General features: G+C 49.2%; 1 protein-coding gene across 5 annotated transcripts; it reads right to left on the bottom strand.

Moving 5' to 3' along the window:
• Positions 1-57: 57 nt before the first annotated feature.
• Positions 58-12,214, bottom strand: TAF6L (TATA-box binding protein associated factor 6 like). 5 transcript variants are annotated; one of them, XM_063093376.1, is made up of 12 exons: positions 12,075-12,214; positions 11,244-11,303; positions 9,494-9,653; positions 8,944-9,030; positions 8,134-8,284; positions 7,931-7,981; positions 7,296-7,390; positions 4,731-4,805; positions 4,375-4,595; positions 3,916-4,048; positions 996-1,124; positions 58-876 (listed from the first exon to the last, which is right to left on the bottom strand). In XM_063093376.1, exons 2-12 carry the CDS (start codon positions 11,258-11,260, stop codon positions 100-102), a joined length of 1,896 nt encoding a protein of 631 aa, XP_062949446.1. In that variant the 5' UTR covers positions 11,261-11,303; positions 12,075-12,214; the 3' UTR covers positions 58-99. The 5 variants fall into 5 exon arrangements, with proteins under 5 accessions (XP_062949446.1, XP_062949447.1, XP_062949449.1 ...); XM_063093377.1 differs by lacking the exon at positions 12,075-12,214 and adding an exon at positions 11,960-12,064; XM_063093379.1 differs by lacking the exon at positions 12,075-12,214 and adding an exon at positions 11,865-11,911.
• Between the last annotated feature and the right edge of the window lie 2,618 nt (positions 12,215-14,832).

The raw sequence follows: 14,832 nt of genomic DNA, 5'->3' as shown, positions 1-14,832 counted from the left end.
AGCCGACCGCCTGAGCCCCGCCTCATCCGGCGCGACCCACGAGCACGGAGACGCCACTTCCGGGCACGGGGTTTATTTTCACAGGAGGCGGGCGCCGCCTCAGAGTGGCAGGTACAGCGAGTAGTCCGAGAGGGCCCAGCGGCGGGCTGGGCGGCCGGTGCGGCCTATCATGGGCAGCTTCTGCACGTAGCGGGAGGCCGGGCTGGGCCCGTACGGCGCGGGGAAGGCGGTCTGGAAGAGGCGCCCGCGGCAGCGCCTCCCGGCCTGCCGCCCGGCGATGATGAACCGGAAGTGGGGGGTGCCGCGGGGAGCAAAACGGCTCTTCTGGAAAACGTCGCGGGTGCCGGCGCCGGGGCCCTGCTGCCGGGGCGCCCCCCGCGCCCGGTGCACGCGCGGCAGCGGCCTGCTCTCGGCGGCGGTGGGCGCGGAGGCCGACGGGGGCCCGCCGCCGCCGCCCCGAGGGCTCTCGTCCCCCTGCGGGCTGACCATGGCGCTGGCCGTCAGCTGCGGCATCTTCCGCACCGAGTCCGGGGCGGCCACAGGCTCCTTCTTGTCCCCGGGTGGCCGCGGGGCCGTGGGCGCCGGCTGACCTGTGCCGAAGCGGGTGGCCAAGCTGTCACCGAAGAAGGCGTAGAGCTCCCGGTAGATGTCCGCCAGGGTCACCGAAGGAGAAGGGTCCTCCGGCCCCGCGCCCCCTGGTGGCAGCGGGAGGCCAGACCCAAAGCCTGGTTCTGCACCACCCCCGGAGGGAGACTCTTGGAGGAGAAGGCTGTCCCAAGGCAGGTCGTCTGGGCGCCGGCATCCCCTGCCGCCTCCGCCGCCCCTGTTGGGCTCTGCTGCCTGGGCTTTCATCTTCAGCAGTCGCTCTACGGCCACCTGTAAGAGCAGGGGACTAGGTTAGGCACGAACGAAGAGGAACCTGGGCCCATCAAGAATTCCAAAGTAAGCCCGCTGAACTCACGCGGGGAAGGGGGAGGGAAGGAGCTGGCACTCACCAGAATGGCTCCATAGACTTTGTGCCCATCTGCTTTGACCTGGGCATTAGATACGGAATAATCATCCAGCACAGCCTGCAAGTTTGTCCAGTAAGTGGACAGGTGTGGGTACAGGACTCGTTCTACTGCCTGGAAAGGAGAGAGGGACACATTAACGCCTCTTTGTTGCTTATTGCCTCTCAAGTACCATTTCCATGAAAGACCCACTTTTAATCTCCGATCCTAGACAGGGCTTAATCCTTCTAAATTCCCTGATAGGTATATTCAACCAGCGTGTATTTGGAACCTACGGTATGCCCAATCTTTTGCTAAGCACTGGGGATAAAGACAGCGTACAAAGACAATATAAAAAGATCCCACTATCATTGCTATAGTGCCAAGGGCTAAAAGGGCATAAGTAACGCCCATTGCTAACAAAACAAATTTACAGTTTGCAAACTGCTACCTTATACAATCAGTAGGCAAGTTTACTTAGATGTAAAGGACTCAGTTCAAACGATCTGCACAAAAACAACCAATCAGAAACCTGGACTTCTGATTATACAATTTTAAGTACTGTGATTAATTTGGGGGAAAGCAATTAAGACTTCATAAAGGAGAGGGCCAGCCGGTGGCTCACTTGGGAGAGTGTGGTGCTGATAACACCAAGGCCACGGGTTTGGATCCCTATATAGGGATGGCCGGTTAGCTCACTGGCTGAGCGTGGTGCTGACAACACCAAGTCAAGGGTTAAGATCCCCTTACCGGTCATCTTTAAAAAAAAAAAAAAAAAAAAAAAAATGAAACTGTTGACAAAGTTGTCAAATTTCTAGAAAAATATAACTCACTACCAACTCAAGAAATTCGAAAGCTTAAATCTGTAACAGAGATATTGGAACAGTAGTTTCTATGCCAAAATTTACAAAGGTTTACAGATGAGGAAAAGATGATCTGAATCTTATAAAAACAAACATAAAAAAGGAATACTCCCCTACCTCATTCTATGAGGCCATATAAACCTGATACTAAAACCTGACAAGGACAGTCTATGAGAGGGAACTTATGATTGATTTCACTCATGAATATACATAAACCCCCTTTAAAATTTAGCAAACCTGGGGCCAGGCTATGGCTCACTTGGGAGAGCGTGGTGCTGACAACACCAAGTCAAGGGTTAAGATCCCCATACCAGTCATTTAAAAAATAAAATAAAAATAAAATTTAGCAAACCCAAGAGTACATAAAAATGCACTATATTCCACTAAAAGTTTTGGTTTTTTTTTTTTTTAAAGACTACCATGACGAAGTTGAATCTATCCTAGAAATGTAAAATGGTTTACTAATAGAAAACCTGTAATTCATCACATTAGCAGATAAAAGCAGAAAAACCTTAGTATAGTTTCAAAATATGCAGAAAAAGCATTTGATAAAAGTTATATATATACATATATATGTATTGTGTGTGTGTGTGTGGCGGCTGGCCAGTACGGGTTCCAAACCGTTGACCTTGGTGTTTACAACACCACACTCTAAATAACAGCCAACCAGCCAGCCCAAAAGTTCAACATAAATTAACACTAAATCTAAGAACATAAAGTAATTTCCTTAATCTGAGAAAGAGTATCTATAAACACAGAGTAAACATTACCCTAAATGAGAAAGGTTATTAGCATCTCTTTTAAAATTGGAAATAAAACAAACATGCCAATTATCATATGTAAAACGGTATTAGTGATCCTAGCAATCAAAGAAGAAAAAGACATTAAAAGCATTAGGATTAGAAAAAAGTAAATAAAGCTGTCATTATTTGCACATAATATGATCCTCTACATTGAAAACCCAAAAGAGGGCTGGCCAGTTAGCTCAGTTGGTTAGAGCTCATGGTGTTATAACACCAAGGTCAAGGGTTTGGATTCCTATACCGGCTAGCTGCCAAAAAAAAACCCATAAAACCAAAACCAAAAGAATTTACAATTAGAAGTGAAAGTTTAGGAAAGTATCAGGATCGATACACAAAAGTTAATTACATTTCTATATACCAACAAGAAACTAACCATGAAGACACCATTACAACAGCATCAAAGGGCAGCAAGAAGAAACAATCACAATATTATATTGAACTTTCAGAACAGAACAGAAATGTGGTTACTAAAAGTGGGAAAGGGGGAGAGGAGTTAGGGAGAAATTGGTTAATGGACACGAAGAATACGTTTTGCAATGAGTATGTTAATTATCCTGATCTGATCATCACACGTTGTGAACAAATACCAATAGTCAACTCTGTACCCCACATATATGTATAATCAATTATGTGTTAATAAAAAACGAAAAAGGACAGCAAGAATTTAGGAATAAATTTGATGATGTATATGTTCTCTTCAGGAAAATTATGAAAATATCTTAAAAAAATGAAGACCTAAAAAAAAAAGGGAGATATGTTCATGGACAAGACAACTTAGACAACTGCATTTCTGTCCAAAACTAATCTTATAGACTCAATGTAATTCCAATAAAAATCTCAACAGCAGCAAACAATTTATTCCAGGTATGTAAGGGTGATTTGGTAAAAAAATTCATTAATAGAACTAAGGCACATAATCATTTGATAATTTCTACAGATGCTCTTAAGAGATATTTGACAAAACTCAATACCTATTCATGTTTAAAATACTCAATACAGAAGGAATTGAGGGTATTAACATGATAATATGCTGAGCAGGAATTTATAAAAAGGGGGTATGTCAGTATCTGCCATGCAGGACTTTTGGAGAGAGAAGACATTGGTGAGAAAGGCCAGCTATCACCAAGCCTGGCCTAAGGCAAGAACTCAGTATATAGCACCAGCAAGCATATATAATTTTTATGATAAAAGACACACAGATACTATTTTTCTAACACAACTGTGAGCTCTTATGGCTCTGTCTGTGAGAAAGGTCCTCACCTTCCAGCCGAGAGCATGCAGCCCCACCACAGCCCCATAGTGAGAGCAGAGAGGCCGCACAGGGTCTGCCAGGACCTTCTGCAGGGACAGCAGGATCTGCTGATAGAGGCCACTTACAAGGTCCCCATGAGTCCTGTGGGAGCAACATTCGGTCAGGAAAGGGAATGAGGCACAGCACACACAGAACACCATTTCTATGGCACACTGGGGCATGCTAGGGTAATTGAATGAGTCTGCTAGGGTGACTAGCCCAGGACCCATGGGCTGAAGGACCAATACCTTGGCATTTGTAGAATCCTAGTATGCCTTGGCACACGAACTAGGAAGAGCTACAGGAAGAGGTTCCCCATCCTCTCAAAATGCAGCCTCAAAGCCAGAGGCTTCACTCCATCTTCCTAACCCGACCCACTCGGCTACACTGCAATCCCACCCTTTGTTCAGCTCTTGGCCCGGTGCTACCAGAAGATGTGGCTGAGCAGAAGGGCAGCCCCATCCCGCAGAGTCCAGTGGTCATTCAGGGGGTTGATGGAGGCAGCCAGTGGCTCCAGGACACAGTAGAGGACACTGCCCACCAGAGAGCGGACATACGGCCCCAGGCAGAGGTGTGGATTCCGAACCAGGCTCCGTGCCACCTGCAGCAGCCGGTGCAGCTGCTCCAGGTCATGGCTTACAGATTTCACCTGTTGGTAGAAGAGGGTGGCTCAGGGGGGACAGTAAGAGGCAGGCAGGAGCCCAGCATTCTAACAGCACCTGCTGTACTGCTGGATCATCTCCTCCCCACAAAACATTCTCCTCGCCCCAGCCTGGTCACTTACCCCGCTGACAACATAGACGAAGTAAGGCAGGAGCGCTGCGATCTTGGAGTTCGTCTGCAGGTCTTGGAGAGCAACCTGAATGGAAAGGCCCAGACTGCACTGGATCCGTCAGCCCCAAGTATAAAGTGACATTGTTCTGGAGGATGGTTTAGCATTGTATTCACATGTTACAATTTTAAATGTTCATACTCTTTGATCCAGCAATGTTACTTCCATAAATTTAACCTACAGGAACCCACTCACACATATACCCACACATAGCACTGTCTGTAATGATAAAAAACTGAATACAGTCAGCTTTCCACATCTGTGGATTCAATCAACTGTGCATCAAAAATATTCAGAAAAAGAAAAAATAAAAATAAAATAAAATAAATATTTGGAAAAAGAAAACAATAAAAAATAACACACTTTAAAAATACAGTATAACATAACATTAAATTATATTAGATATTAGGGCCAGCCCATGGCTCACTTAGGAGAGGGTAGTGTTGATAACAGCAAGGCCACGGGTTCGGATCCCTATATAGGGATGACCGGTTACATTACTTGGGAGAGCGTAGTGCTGACAACACCAAGTCAAGGGTTAAGATCCCCTTACTGGTAATTTTTTAAAAAATTAATTAATTTAAAAAAAATTTTAATAAATAAATAAATAATTGTATAGATATTATGAGTAACCCAAGGATGATTTAAAGTATACGGGAGGTACCAGCCAACCACCCCCCCCCCCAAAAAGAAAATGGTTTTGATAAAGTATATGGGAGGATGTGTGTAGGTTATATGCAAATACTATGCAATTTTATATAAGGGACATCAGCACCTGCAGATGTTGGTGTCTGCGGGGGTGGGGGTCTGGAAACAACTCCCAGCAAATACTGAGGGATTTCTGTACAACCTAAATGTCCAACATATTCTTAACTGAGAAAAGCAACTTATAAAACCAGGTGTTTAATATAATACCACTTAGGTTTACACTAGAATAATCATGGTTTATACATAGAAGAAAATGTAGGTGGAGGAATAAGAGACTTTCACTTTCTATCCTGTTTGTTTTAATCTTATATGTGCTTCTACAATAAACATATACTGGTATTACTTTTATAAGCAGAAAAAATTTATTAGAGTAAAAGCATCTCGGCCCTGCACTTGCACTACCTGTGCCCTCCAAAGTCCTTTGGATAAAGATCCTAAGCCTAGCAGACATGAAAGCAGACAACAGGCTAATGAGGAAGGGGCTCAGCTCCCAGGCCCCAGAGCCAGCCACCTACACTGCGCCCAGGGAACAGGAGCCAAGTTTCAAAACCAGGAAGGAATGAATGGTAGCAGTGCTCCTAATTTTGCAAGGGAAATAGCAGCAGCAGCCAGACATGTGAAGACATGGAAGATATAATGCCCTCAAAAAGGGAGAGGCCACATGGTTGAGGAAACCTCTAAGTAGCTCTCATCTGACTCTGAACAGAAGAGGACTGACCACAGGAAGTGTCCAGCAGGCCCTGTGGAGCCCAGAGGCCCGTGGCTACAGCAGCAGGGGCTGATATGAGGCCCAGGGTCTAAAAGCTGACCAGCAGGTGTCTCAGGACAGGCCTCGCAGGTGCCGTGCGCTGGCCCCTCTATTTCCTCTTCTCCTCCCACATCCAGGCAAATGAAGACTGCAATGTGAACACCCCATTTGGCCCCAGACCAACAGAGACCCCAGGAAGTGGGATCCAGAATGAAGGTGTGGGGAGATGGACCACCTGAGCCCCCCGGAGGGCCCTGCTGAGCTACCCATTCCCCAAAGAACCAGGGTTCCTGATAGAGTACAAAGGGGTCAGTACTGGCAGGAGGGCCTGCCAGAGCCCCACACCCACCCTGAGAGCAGCTTCCACCCACATCAGTCAGTCTTGAGAGGACAGCAAATGGCATCTTTTTTTTTTTTTTTTTGTGACCGGTAAGGGGATTGCAACCCTTGGCTTGGTGTCGCCCGCACCGCACTCAGCCAGTGAGCGCACCAGCCATCCCTATATAGGATCCGAACCCGCGGCAGGAGCACCGCTGCGCTCCCAGCGCCACTCTCTCCCAAGTGAGCCACGGGGTCGGCCCGCAAATGGCAGCTTAAAGAATTTCATGGAAATTTAAAAGTTCAAGGGCCGGCCCATGGCTCACTTGAGAGAGTGTGGTGCTGATAACACCAAGGCCACAGGTTTGGATCCCTACATAGGGATGGCCGGTTAGCTCACTTGGGGAGCATGGTGCTCACAACACCAAGTCAAGGGTTAAGATCCCCTTACCGGTCATCTTTAAAAAAATAAAATATAAAATAAAAGTTCAGGCCGAACCCGTGGCTCACTCAGGAGAGTGCGGCGCTGGGAACGCAGTGGTGCTGGGAACGCAGCAGCACTGGGAGCACTGAGGCCATGGGTTCGGATCCTATATAGGGATGGCCGGTGTGCTCACTGGCTGAACGCAGTGCGGGCGACACCAAGCCAAGGGTTACGATCCCCTTACCAGTCACAAAAAAAAAAATTTTTTTTAAATAATAAAAGTTCAACTTTGTGCCACAACTCAGGCCCACTCACTCACCTTCATCAGCTGTGGATCATCCCCTAACACAGCCCGAGTCACCTGCTGATAGTACTTAAGAAGGTCATCGGTCAGTGAAGACACAGCACTGGGCACTGCGAGAGGATGGGTGGGAAGTGGCGAGGGGTGAAGAGAGGGCCCTTGCCCAGCCTCCTGTTACCAACCACCATCCCTGCATATCCACAACAAGGCGACCACTCAGACAACCAAGAGGCAACCAGAGCAGAGACTCAGCTACTCTTGGCAGCCCGCTCAGCCCTGACCATGCAGGCCCCACACATCTCTGCTCTGTCCACTGTCTCCCACCCTCCCCCTGCCAGGTAGATTACTGCTTAGATCTCAAGCCCGAAGTTCACAAGCTTCAGGCTCTATGAAGCTCTGCTCATCATGCCTGGGAAGTGAGACACCTCAGAGACCCCAGGCGAGCTGCCCACACTTCTGCTCTAGCATCCAACACACTGCATTGTGACAGGTTTAAACTCTGAGCCCTCTGGGTGGGGACCAGTGCCCATTCAACATGGTACAAGGCAGGCATTGGTAAATACTTGTCAGATGTAGATTCAAAGGCACAGAGTGCCACTCTCAACATCCAAGGGACGAGAAAGTTCAGCCAGAGGGCCCATTCCACACCTTACCCGATCCTTGAGGTGCCAGGTTCCCTTTGCCATCCAGGTAAGAGACATGAACTAGAACCAGAGCAGAGATGGGTAAGCCTGGGGTTTTGCCACTTCTAGCACTAAGAACCCCTCCACATTTTGCCCCATCCACCAGCCAGCCCATCACACTCCTCTGAAGACCCAGATCCTGTCCCCACCCCATGTAGGACCCCAGCAGCCACCTCTGACAGCCGTCTCAGCACAGCCTTTGGGGATGTTGGTGGCCAGGGCCAACTCCACCAGGTTCACTTCTCGGTCTTCAGGAAAGTAGAGCTCACCCTCCCTGGCAGGGCGCAGGGGCAGTGCCTCCTGGGATCCGTAACCACACACAGCCTGAGGAAAGAGGATTGCAGAGCAGCTGAATCCAGGGAAGAAACAGGCGCAGGGGTGCTCTACCACCCAGGGCAGGGAGCCTGTGTTTGAGGGAAGTCCAGAGGTCCCGAGAGAAGTGGGGGAAGCCTGGGGCTCAGAGCCATGGCTGGGAATTTGGCTGGAGCATCCATGGCTCACTGAGTCAAGGGCTAGAACACAGTCCCTCCTCATATGACCCCAAGCTGCTGGTCCTCCTCATTCACACTCACCCAGCTTTGAAAAACTCACTACTCTTTTAAATATGACCTTCTTCCTTCAACTCCCTGCCCCAGAACCACCTACCAGGACATCTTGACATCCACACTCTTGCTCAGGCTCCTCCCTTACCCAGAATGTCTTCTTTTCCTCCTGGCTTAGTGTAAGCCAAACTAAAGTTCTTTGCCACCCCTTAGGGCTCAGCTCAAGTGCAACCTCTTCCAAGAAGCCCTCCCTGAGCCCTGGCCCCAGTGGCCTCCTCTCTCTCTTTTGAACTCCTAGCCCTTGAGGGCTGGGCCCAGCGCCCGGTGCCTGGCCTGCTGCTGCTGCTGCTGCTGTGAGCTTCTCTTGTGTGAATTTGGTCTTCATGTCTCACCACATCGCCAGCCTGAGCTGGACACAGAGGTGGGCTCGTTCCCACTCACCTCCACACTGCTCCATCTGAGGGCCCTGTTGAAGTCCTCGACTGTCAGCTTCCGCCGTTTGGTGTGTTTCATGAACTGAGAGCTATTCTGGAAGGGGAGGAACAGAAGCCAGAGTAAGACGACAGGGAGTAGGGGGGTGTGGGAACCCCCAAGTGAAGTGGGCCAAACTGAGGAGGCGGCCAAGAGGACACTGCACCAGTAATCAGAAAGCCTGGATGCCAGCTCTGATCTTGTACAAACACCCCCCCCCAGCGTCATATCTGCTCTCGGTGCCTCGGTTTCTCATGCACAGAATGTGACTATCCACCTGCTCTGCCTGCCCAGTGGGGCTGTTATGAGGAGCACAGGAGAATGTGCCTGGCAAGTATTCTGTTTGCTGGAAGCCCAGACGGCTAGAAGGGGAGCTCTGTAAAGAGCATGGACTAGCCTCTGTCATATGCCATCAAAGCACAGAGTAGGTGCCTAATATCTACTCACCAAATAGATCAGTATGAGAAGTGGTTAGGAAAAAGGCTGGCACAAGAAGACTTGGGGGTACCAGGGAGCACACCTGTGTGGCCTCTCTGAGACGGTAGCACACATCCTCCGCAAGCAAGGCCGCCACCTCATCGCTCAGCTCCAGCCCCGTGCTCTCTGCCATAAGCCGGACAGACTCCCGAGGGATCTCCACAAACCGCCGCTCTTCTCGCTCCGACATGGCTCCAATGGAGCTGCGAAGGGGGAGGGAAGGTTTGAAAGCGGTCCCAGGCTCACTTGGGGCCCAGAGCGTGCCTCACAGCCCTCCAACTCAGTCTTGATACTCTTGCTCCAGAGTCCCCGGACAAGGTGCTCTGCGTGCCCAGCTGAGGAAACTGAGGCCCAGAGAAGGAAAGAGACTGGCCAGCAGGCAGACAACAGGGAAGCTATAGAAAGTGCCTGGCCTTGGGGTTCACAGAACTGGGTCCTAGCCCTGCCCCTTACTATGTGAATTTAGCCAAGACCTTCATCAGTCTGAGCCCTGGTGTCCTAAATTGTAAAACAGGAACAAAAATCCCACAGGGTTGCTGTGATGATAAAATTAGATGATGTATGAGAAACTCAAGAACGAGAACACTATAGCAATGAAAGATGTCACCGTTATTTTTTTTTTCACCATTATTAATTATAAGCAAAAACTTCATGTCTTCTTCCTTCTGATTCTTACTACAACAACTATCAAGTAAATTTTGATAAAAAGACTTTTATCCTGACACTCACTTGCTCAAAAATCTTCAATACTTTCCCACTGCTTATAAAAAGAAAGTCCAAACTCCCTGCCTTGATGTTCTGTGTTTAGTCCCAAATCTCCACAGCTGTTCAACCTGACGCCTCCACCCAGTAAGACCAGCCTAGTGTCTTCCAGCCTTACCTCATGCCCCACCACCAGCCCTTTGCTCAGGCTAGTCTCCCTCCCTACTGCAAATCCCCTCCTTTTCCTCTTTGCTAAGGCAAGTCCAGTGGCTAGATCTGTCCTATATGCCATCTGGGACTCTCAGGCTTTTAGTAGTTGGGCTTTTGCCTACATGTCTAGTCCTCCCCAGTCTGGCCTCAAGGCCTACATGCAGGAACCTGGTCTTCAGTCCACAAGATATAGCAGAATAAGAAACCAACAAAAACAGCAGCTGATGACTGAATGTGACAATGCACACCACAAGTAGAGGATAGGGGGGCTGGCCCGTGGCTCACTTGGGAGAGCGTGGTGCTGACAACACCAAGTCAAGGGTTGGGATCCCCTTACTGGTCATCTTTAAAAAAAAAAAAAGAATAAATGTGGGGCTGGTCAGTTAGCTCAGCTGTTAGAGTGTGGTATTGTAACACCAAGATCAAGTTCAGATCCCTGGACTGCCCAGCTGCCAAAAAACAAAAACAAAAACAAAAACAAATCTGTACCATGGCTCTGGAGGCTCTCTGCATGTGCTGCTACTTTTGCGACACCTCTTACCACCTCTCTTGTGTTCTGCATTCCCACCGGGCCTCCTTTCATTTCCTCAAAAACACCTTATTTCAGGACGTTTGTACATTGTTTCCCCTGCTTGGAACTCTCTCATCCTTGTCCTCCCTCCCAGTGCCTTTGTCTAGTGAACTAACGCTTACTCGCTCCATCGGATCTCAGTTCAAATGTCACTTGCTCAGAGAACTCTTTCCAGATCCCCCTAATGTCCCTGTACTGTGCCTTCAAAGCAATTATAACAGCTTGTCATGACATATTTGTGTACCTTTCTGACTAACACCTATCTCCCCAGTAGACTGTAAGCCCCATGCCAGCAGGTCTCTTTGCTCACCTTTGCATCCCCAGCATCCAGCACGGCGTCAGCACATAATACGCCCTCAATAATCACTTGCTGAAAGAACAGAGAAAGAGCAGCTATTTTTCTAAGCACATACTGTGTCTAAGGCACTGAACTAAATGCTAAGGATTACCTCATTGCACTTCCAGTGTGAGCCTCGTTAACAATGAGATACATATTATGCATTGTGTCTATTTCACAGCCAAGGCGATCAAAGGTTAAATGTTACATGACTTGTCCGAAGTCATCCAGTGCGCAAGAGAGAGCAGTGGGCAAACTCAAATCCTGGTTCCTGATCAGCCCACTACAGTGCATTCAGGGGTAGCCGGTTGTGTGGGGACTGGCCTGGCTTCGCAGCCCAAAGACTCGGCGTTAGAGACCCACCTCTCGGTGTCCCTAGACTCGCCCGAGGATAACTGGTAAGCTTCAGTTTCCCCATCAGTAAAACGGCGGCATTAGATCCTGCCTACGCGGAAGGCGCGGAGGGACCTTCCCGCTGCTGTGCCCATTTACGACCACACAAAGTCCGGGCTGTGACCAAGACGCCGCTCCCCAGCCTTCTCTTCTCCGCGTCCTCAGCCCTACTCACACTAGGAAGGAGGCGTGGAAACTGACCTCTACGGGCCTTCGTGATGCGCATGCTCCCACCCAGTCTCGCGCATCCCAGATCCAGACGTGAGGTGGGGAGGAGGGGCCAAGGGTCACCGAACCTGGATCACGTGGTCAACGGAGGGGGCGGACCCTGGCGGAGTGGACTCCAATGCGAGTGAGTCAGCGGCCTGCGGCGGGACGGGGAGTCCTTGGTCCCGGGCAGGGCCTGCTCACCTGAGGGCTGCGGCGAGGCGAAGGCGGGTGCCGGGACGGCGGCGCGGGCGGCGGCTCCCACCCATCCCACTCACACTAATTCCCTCTCTCGGCGCCCAGGCCCCACCCTCCGCGAGCACTGCCAATCGGCGGGTGCCTTGCGAAGTTCCCGCCTTCCGGGAGGCTTCCAGGCACGTCATTGGTCAGTGGGAAAGCGCTGTGCAGACCCAGGGCGCAGGGGGTCATGTGACGCGAAACATTCGCGGTTCTTAAAGCAACAGCTCTTGCTGGTTTTGTGAGTAGGTCTGTACGCTTTGGCATTTGTTTAATAAGCACATCTCCAAAGAAAGTGTCCCCTTCCCTTGGTCTTGTCTGCTCCCGAGTTTCTGAGCATTTGCATTTTCGCGACTGCAGCAAAGCTTTAGACTTTAGTATAGGCTTAGTTTTCCTGCTCCACCTACCCCTCTAACGTCACCTTTCACTTCCTCTTTTTGAAAAGCCAGATGGGGCTCCCGGTAGATGTTCTCTATGGGCAGAAGGGACTTCGACTGGGCCAGACACCCCGTGCAAGCTCCGGACTCCAGGACTATGCTTATTCGGCAACGACCTCGTATCCTCCCCACTCCTGTCCAGTGAACCCGGTACAAAACCTGCCTCGCAGACTTCCATGACAGTTTGACACGCACACGCTGCACAGATAACTCCCTTTCCCGAACTCCCACTGCGACGGCACTGACTTGGGCAGTTATCAGTTTATAAGCAGTGGGCTTAGTGAGTAAAGGATGGTATTGGGAGTCAGATCGACCTGGGTTCAAATTCTGACACTGCCTTTAGGCAAATTATCTAACCACATTTTCCCACACCTGCAAAATGGAATAATACCCACCTCAAAGGGTGGATTAAATGAGATAATGTCGGGCCGGCCCGTGGCTCACTCGGGAGAGTGCGGTGCTGATAACACCAAGGCCCCGGGTTCGGATCCCATATACGGATGGCCGGTTCGCTCACTGGCTGAGCATGGTGCTGACAACACCAAGTCAAGGGTTAAGATCCCCTTACCGGTCATCTTTAAAAAAAAAAAAAAAAAAAAAAAAAATGAGATAATGTCTGTGAAATCACTTGGCAGAGTTGGAGGTTAAACTTTCACACACATCAGAAGGCAGACAATGAATTCCTTTATGGTCACCCTAAATAGGGCAGTTTGCACTATATATTCACTATATATTCATTATAGAAGGGAGCTTCTCAGAGGAGCATGAATGTACGTATCCTTTCCCTTCCTCCCTCTCAGGGCTACATGCTCCTGCCAGGATGCCTAGAAAAGAAAATCCCCTGGGACCAGAGCTAGGAAAGCCAGATAGATGAGGATGGGGTTGCCATGGCAACTCAACCCGAGAAGACTGACCCTGCTGAGTCTCTGCCAGTCATATTCAAAATGTTTGCAGTACTTGAACACTGAAGTATCTGCCCACCTATGCATGAAGGGAAGACAGGGGGCCCTCCTCTCAAGTCTGAGTCTGAAAGTAACTCAGCAGAATCTGAGATACTAGCAGGTCTCCTTGCTAAGGTTTTATCAGTCTGCACAGGCATTGGCAACCTTTGAGGCATGAGAAGATGGAGGGAGGAAAGCCTGGGCCTGCAAGATGTAGTGAAACTGTACCCAACCTGTCGTGGCTCATTTACCCGCAACTTGAGTGGAGGCTGGGGCCAGGAAAGGCAGCAGTGAGACCCACATGGCTGTAAATGTGAGAAAAGTGGCTACCACTCACTCTCCAGACACCCAGTGCCTGGCAAGAATTATGACTTTGGAGTTGAACTGTTTAAAATTATAGCTGCACTAATCACTGTGTGACCTAAGGCACATTAGCTCATCTCTCTGACCTGGTTCATCAACTTCAATCAGAATAACAGAACGTATTTCATGGCACTGTTGTGAAGATTTAGTAATATGTGTAAAGGATTTAGTACTGTTACTATTAGCCTTCAACCTTTTCAAGAGTCTGTAACTTTCAGACTTCACTAGTACGAACCTTAAAATATCAGAAGAGTTCTGGGGACCATCTCCAGGCCATTTCCACTTGCTCCCTTCCCCACACAGTGCCAGCCTTCTCAATGTCACACCAACATCCTCACCAGCACCCATGTGCTGAGGCTCCACAAGCTGCTTCTCTGTCCATCAGTCTCTTCCTTCCAAGCTTGGTATTACTTCCGGGTTATCCCATACACAATTTACAAATGGGTGGTTCAATTTGAGAATTTGAGAATTTCACTTTCACTGAGCCACACGGTGCTCAGGGGCTAGGAAAAACCCTACAACCCATGTAATCAACTGATAATATAGTGGAGAGGTATCTACCATTGTAACATTGTTTCCATTGGAAATACTGCAAATCCAGCACAGAAACTTTCCGGACTCAACAAACTTGGAAAACCTAACAGTGCTGAGAGCTGGAAAGTTCATGGAAAGATTCATATTATCTTTTTATTGCATTTTTCCACGAACTTTCTTTCTTTTTTTTTTTGTCTTTTTGTGACCGGTAAGGGGATCGCAACCCTTGGCTTGGTGTCGTCCGCACCACGCTCAGCCAGTGAGCGCACCGGCCATTCCTATATAGGATCCGAACCCGCGGCGGGAGCGTCGCTGCACTCCCAAGCGCTGCACTCTCCCTAGTGTGCCACGGGGCCGGCCCATTCCACGAACTTTCTGAAGTGCCCCCTACAAATATGAAAGTGGTGCATGTGAATCTAGTTTTCCCAATAACATTCCAATTAAAAAACA

This window comes from Cynocephalus volans, chromosome 4 (assembly GCF_027409185.1).
Source record: "Cynocephalus volans isolate mCynVol1 chromosome 4, mCynVol1.pri, whole genome shotgun sequence".
NCBI classification, from domain to species: domain Eukaryota; kingdom Metazoa; phylum Chordata; class Mammalia; order Dermoptera; family Cynocephalidae; genus Cynocephalus; species Cynocephalus volans.
This window is presented reverse-complemented; position numbering and strand designations above follow the sequence as displayed.

Coding starts and splice junctions, on each gene's coding strand:
- TAF6L (XM_063093376.1), bottom strand. Junction 9,031..9,493: donor GTCTCAGAGAGGCCACACAG/GTGTGCTCCCTG, acceptor CTCCCCTTCCAG/AATAGCTCTCAGTTCATGAA. Junction 1,125..3,915: donor TGCATGCTCTCGGCTGGAAG/GTGAGGACCTTT, acceptor TCTCCTTTCCAG/GCAGTAGAACGAGTCCTGTA.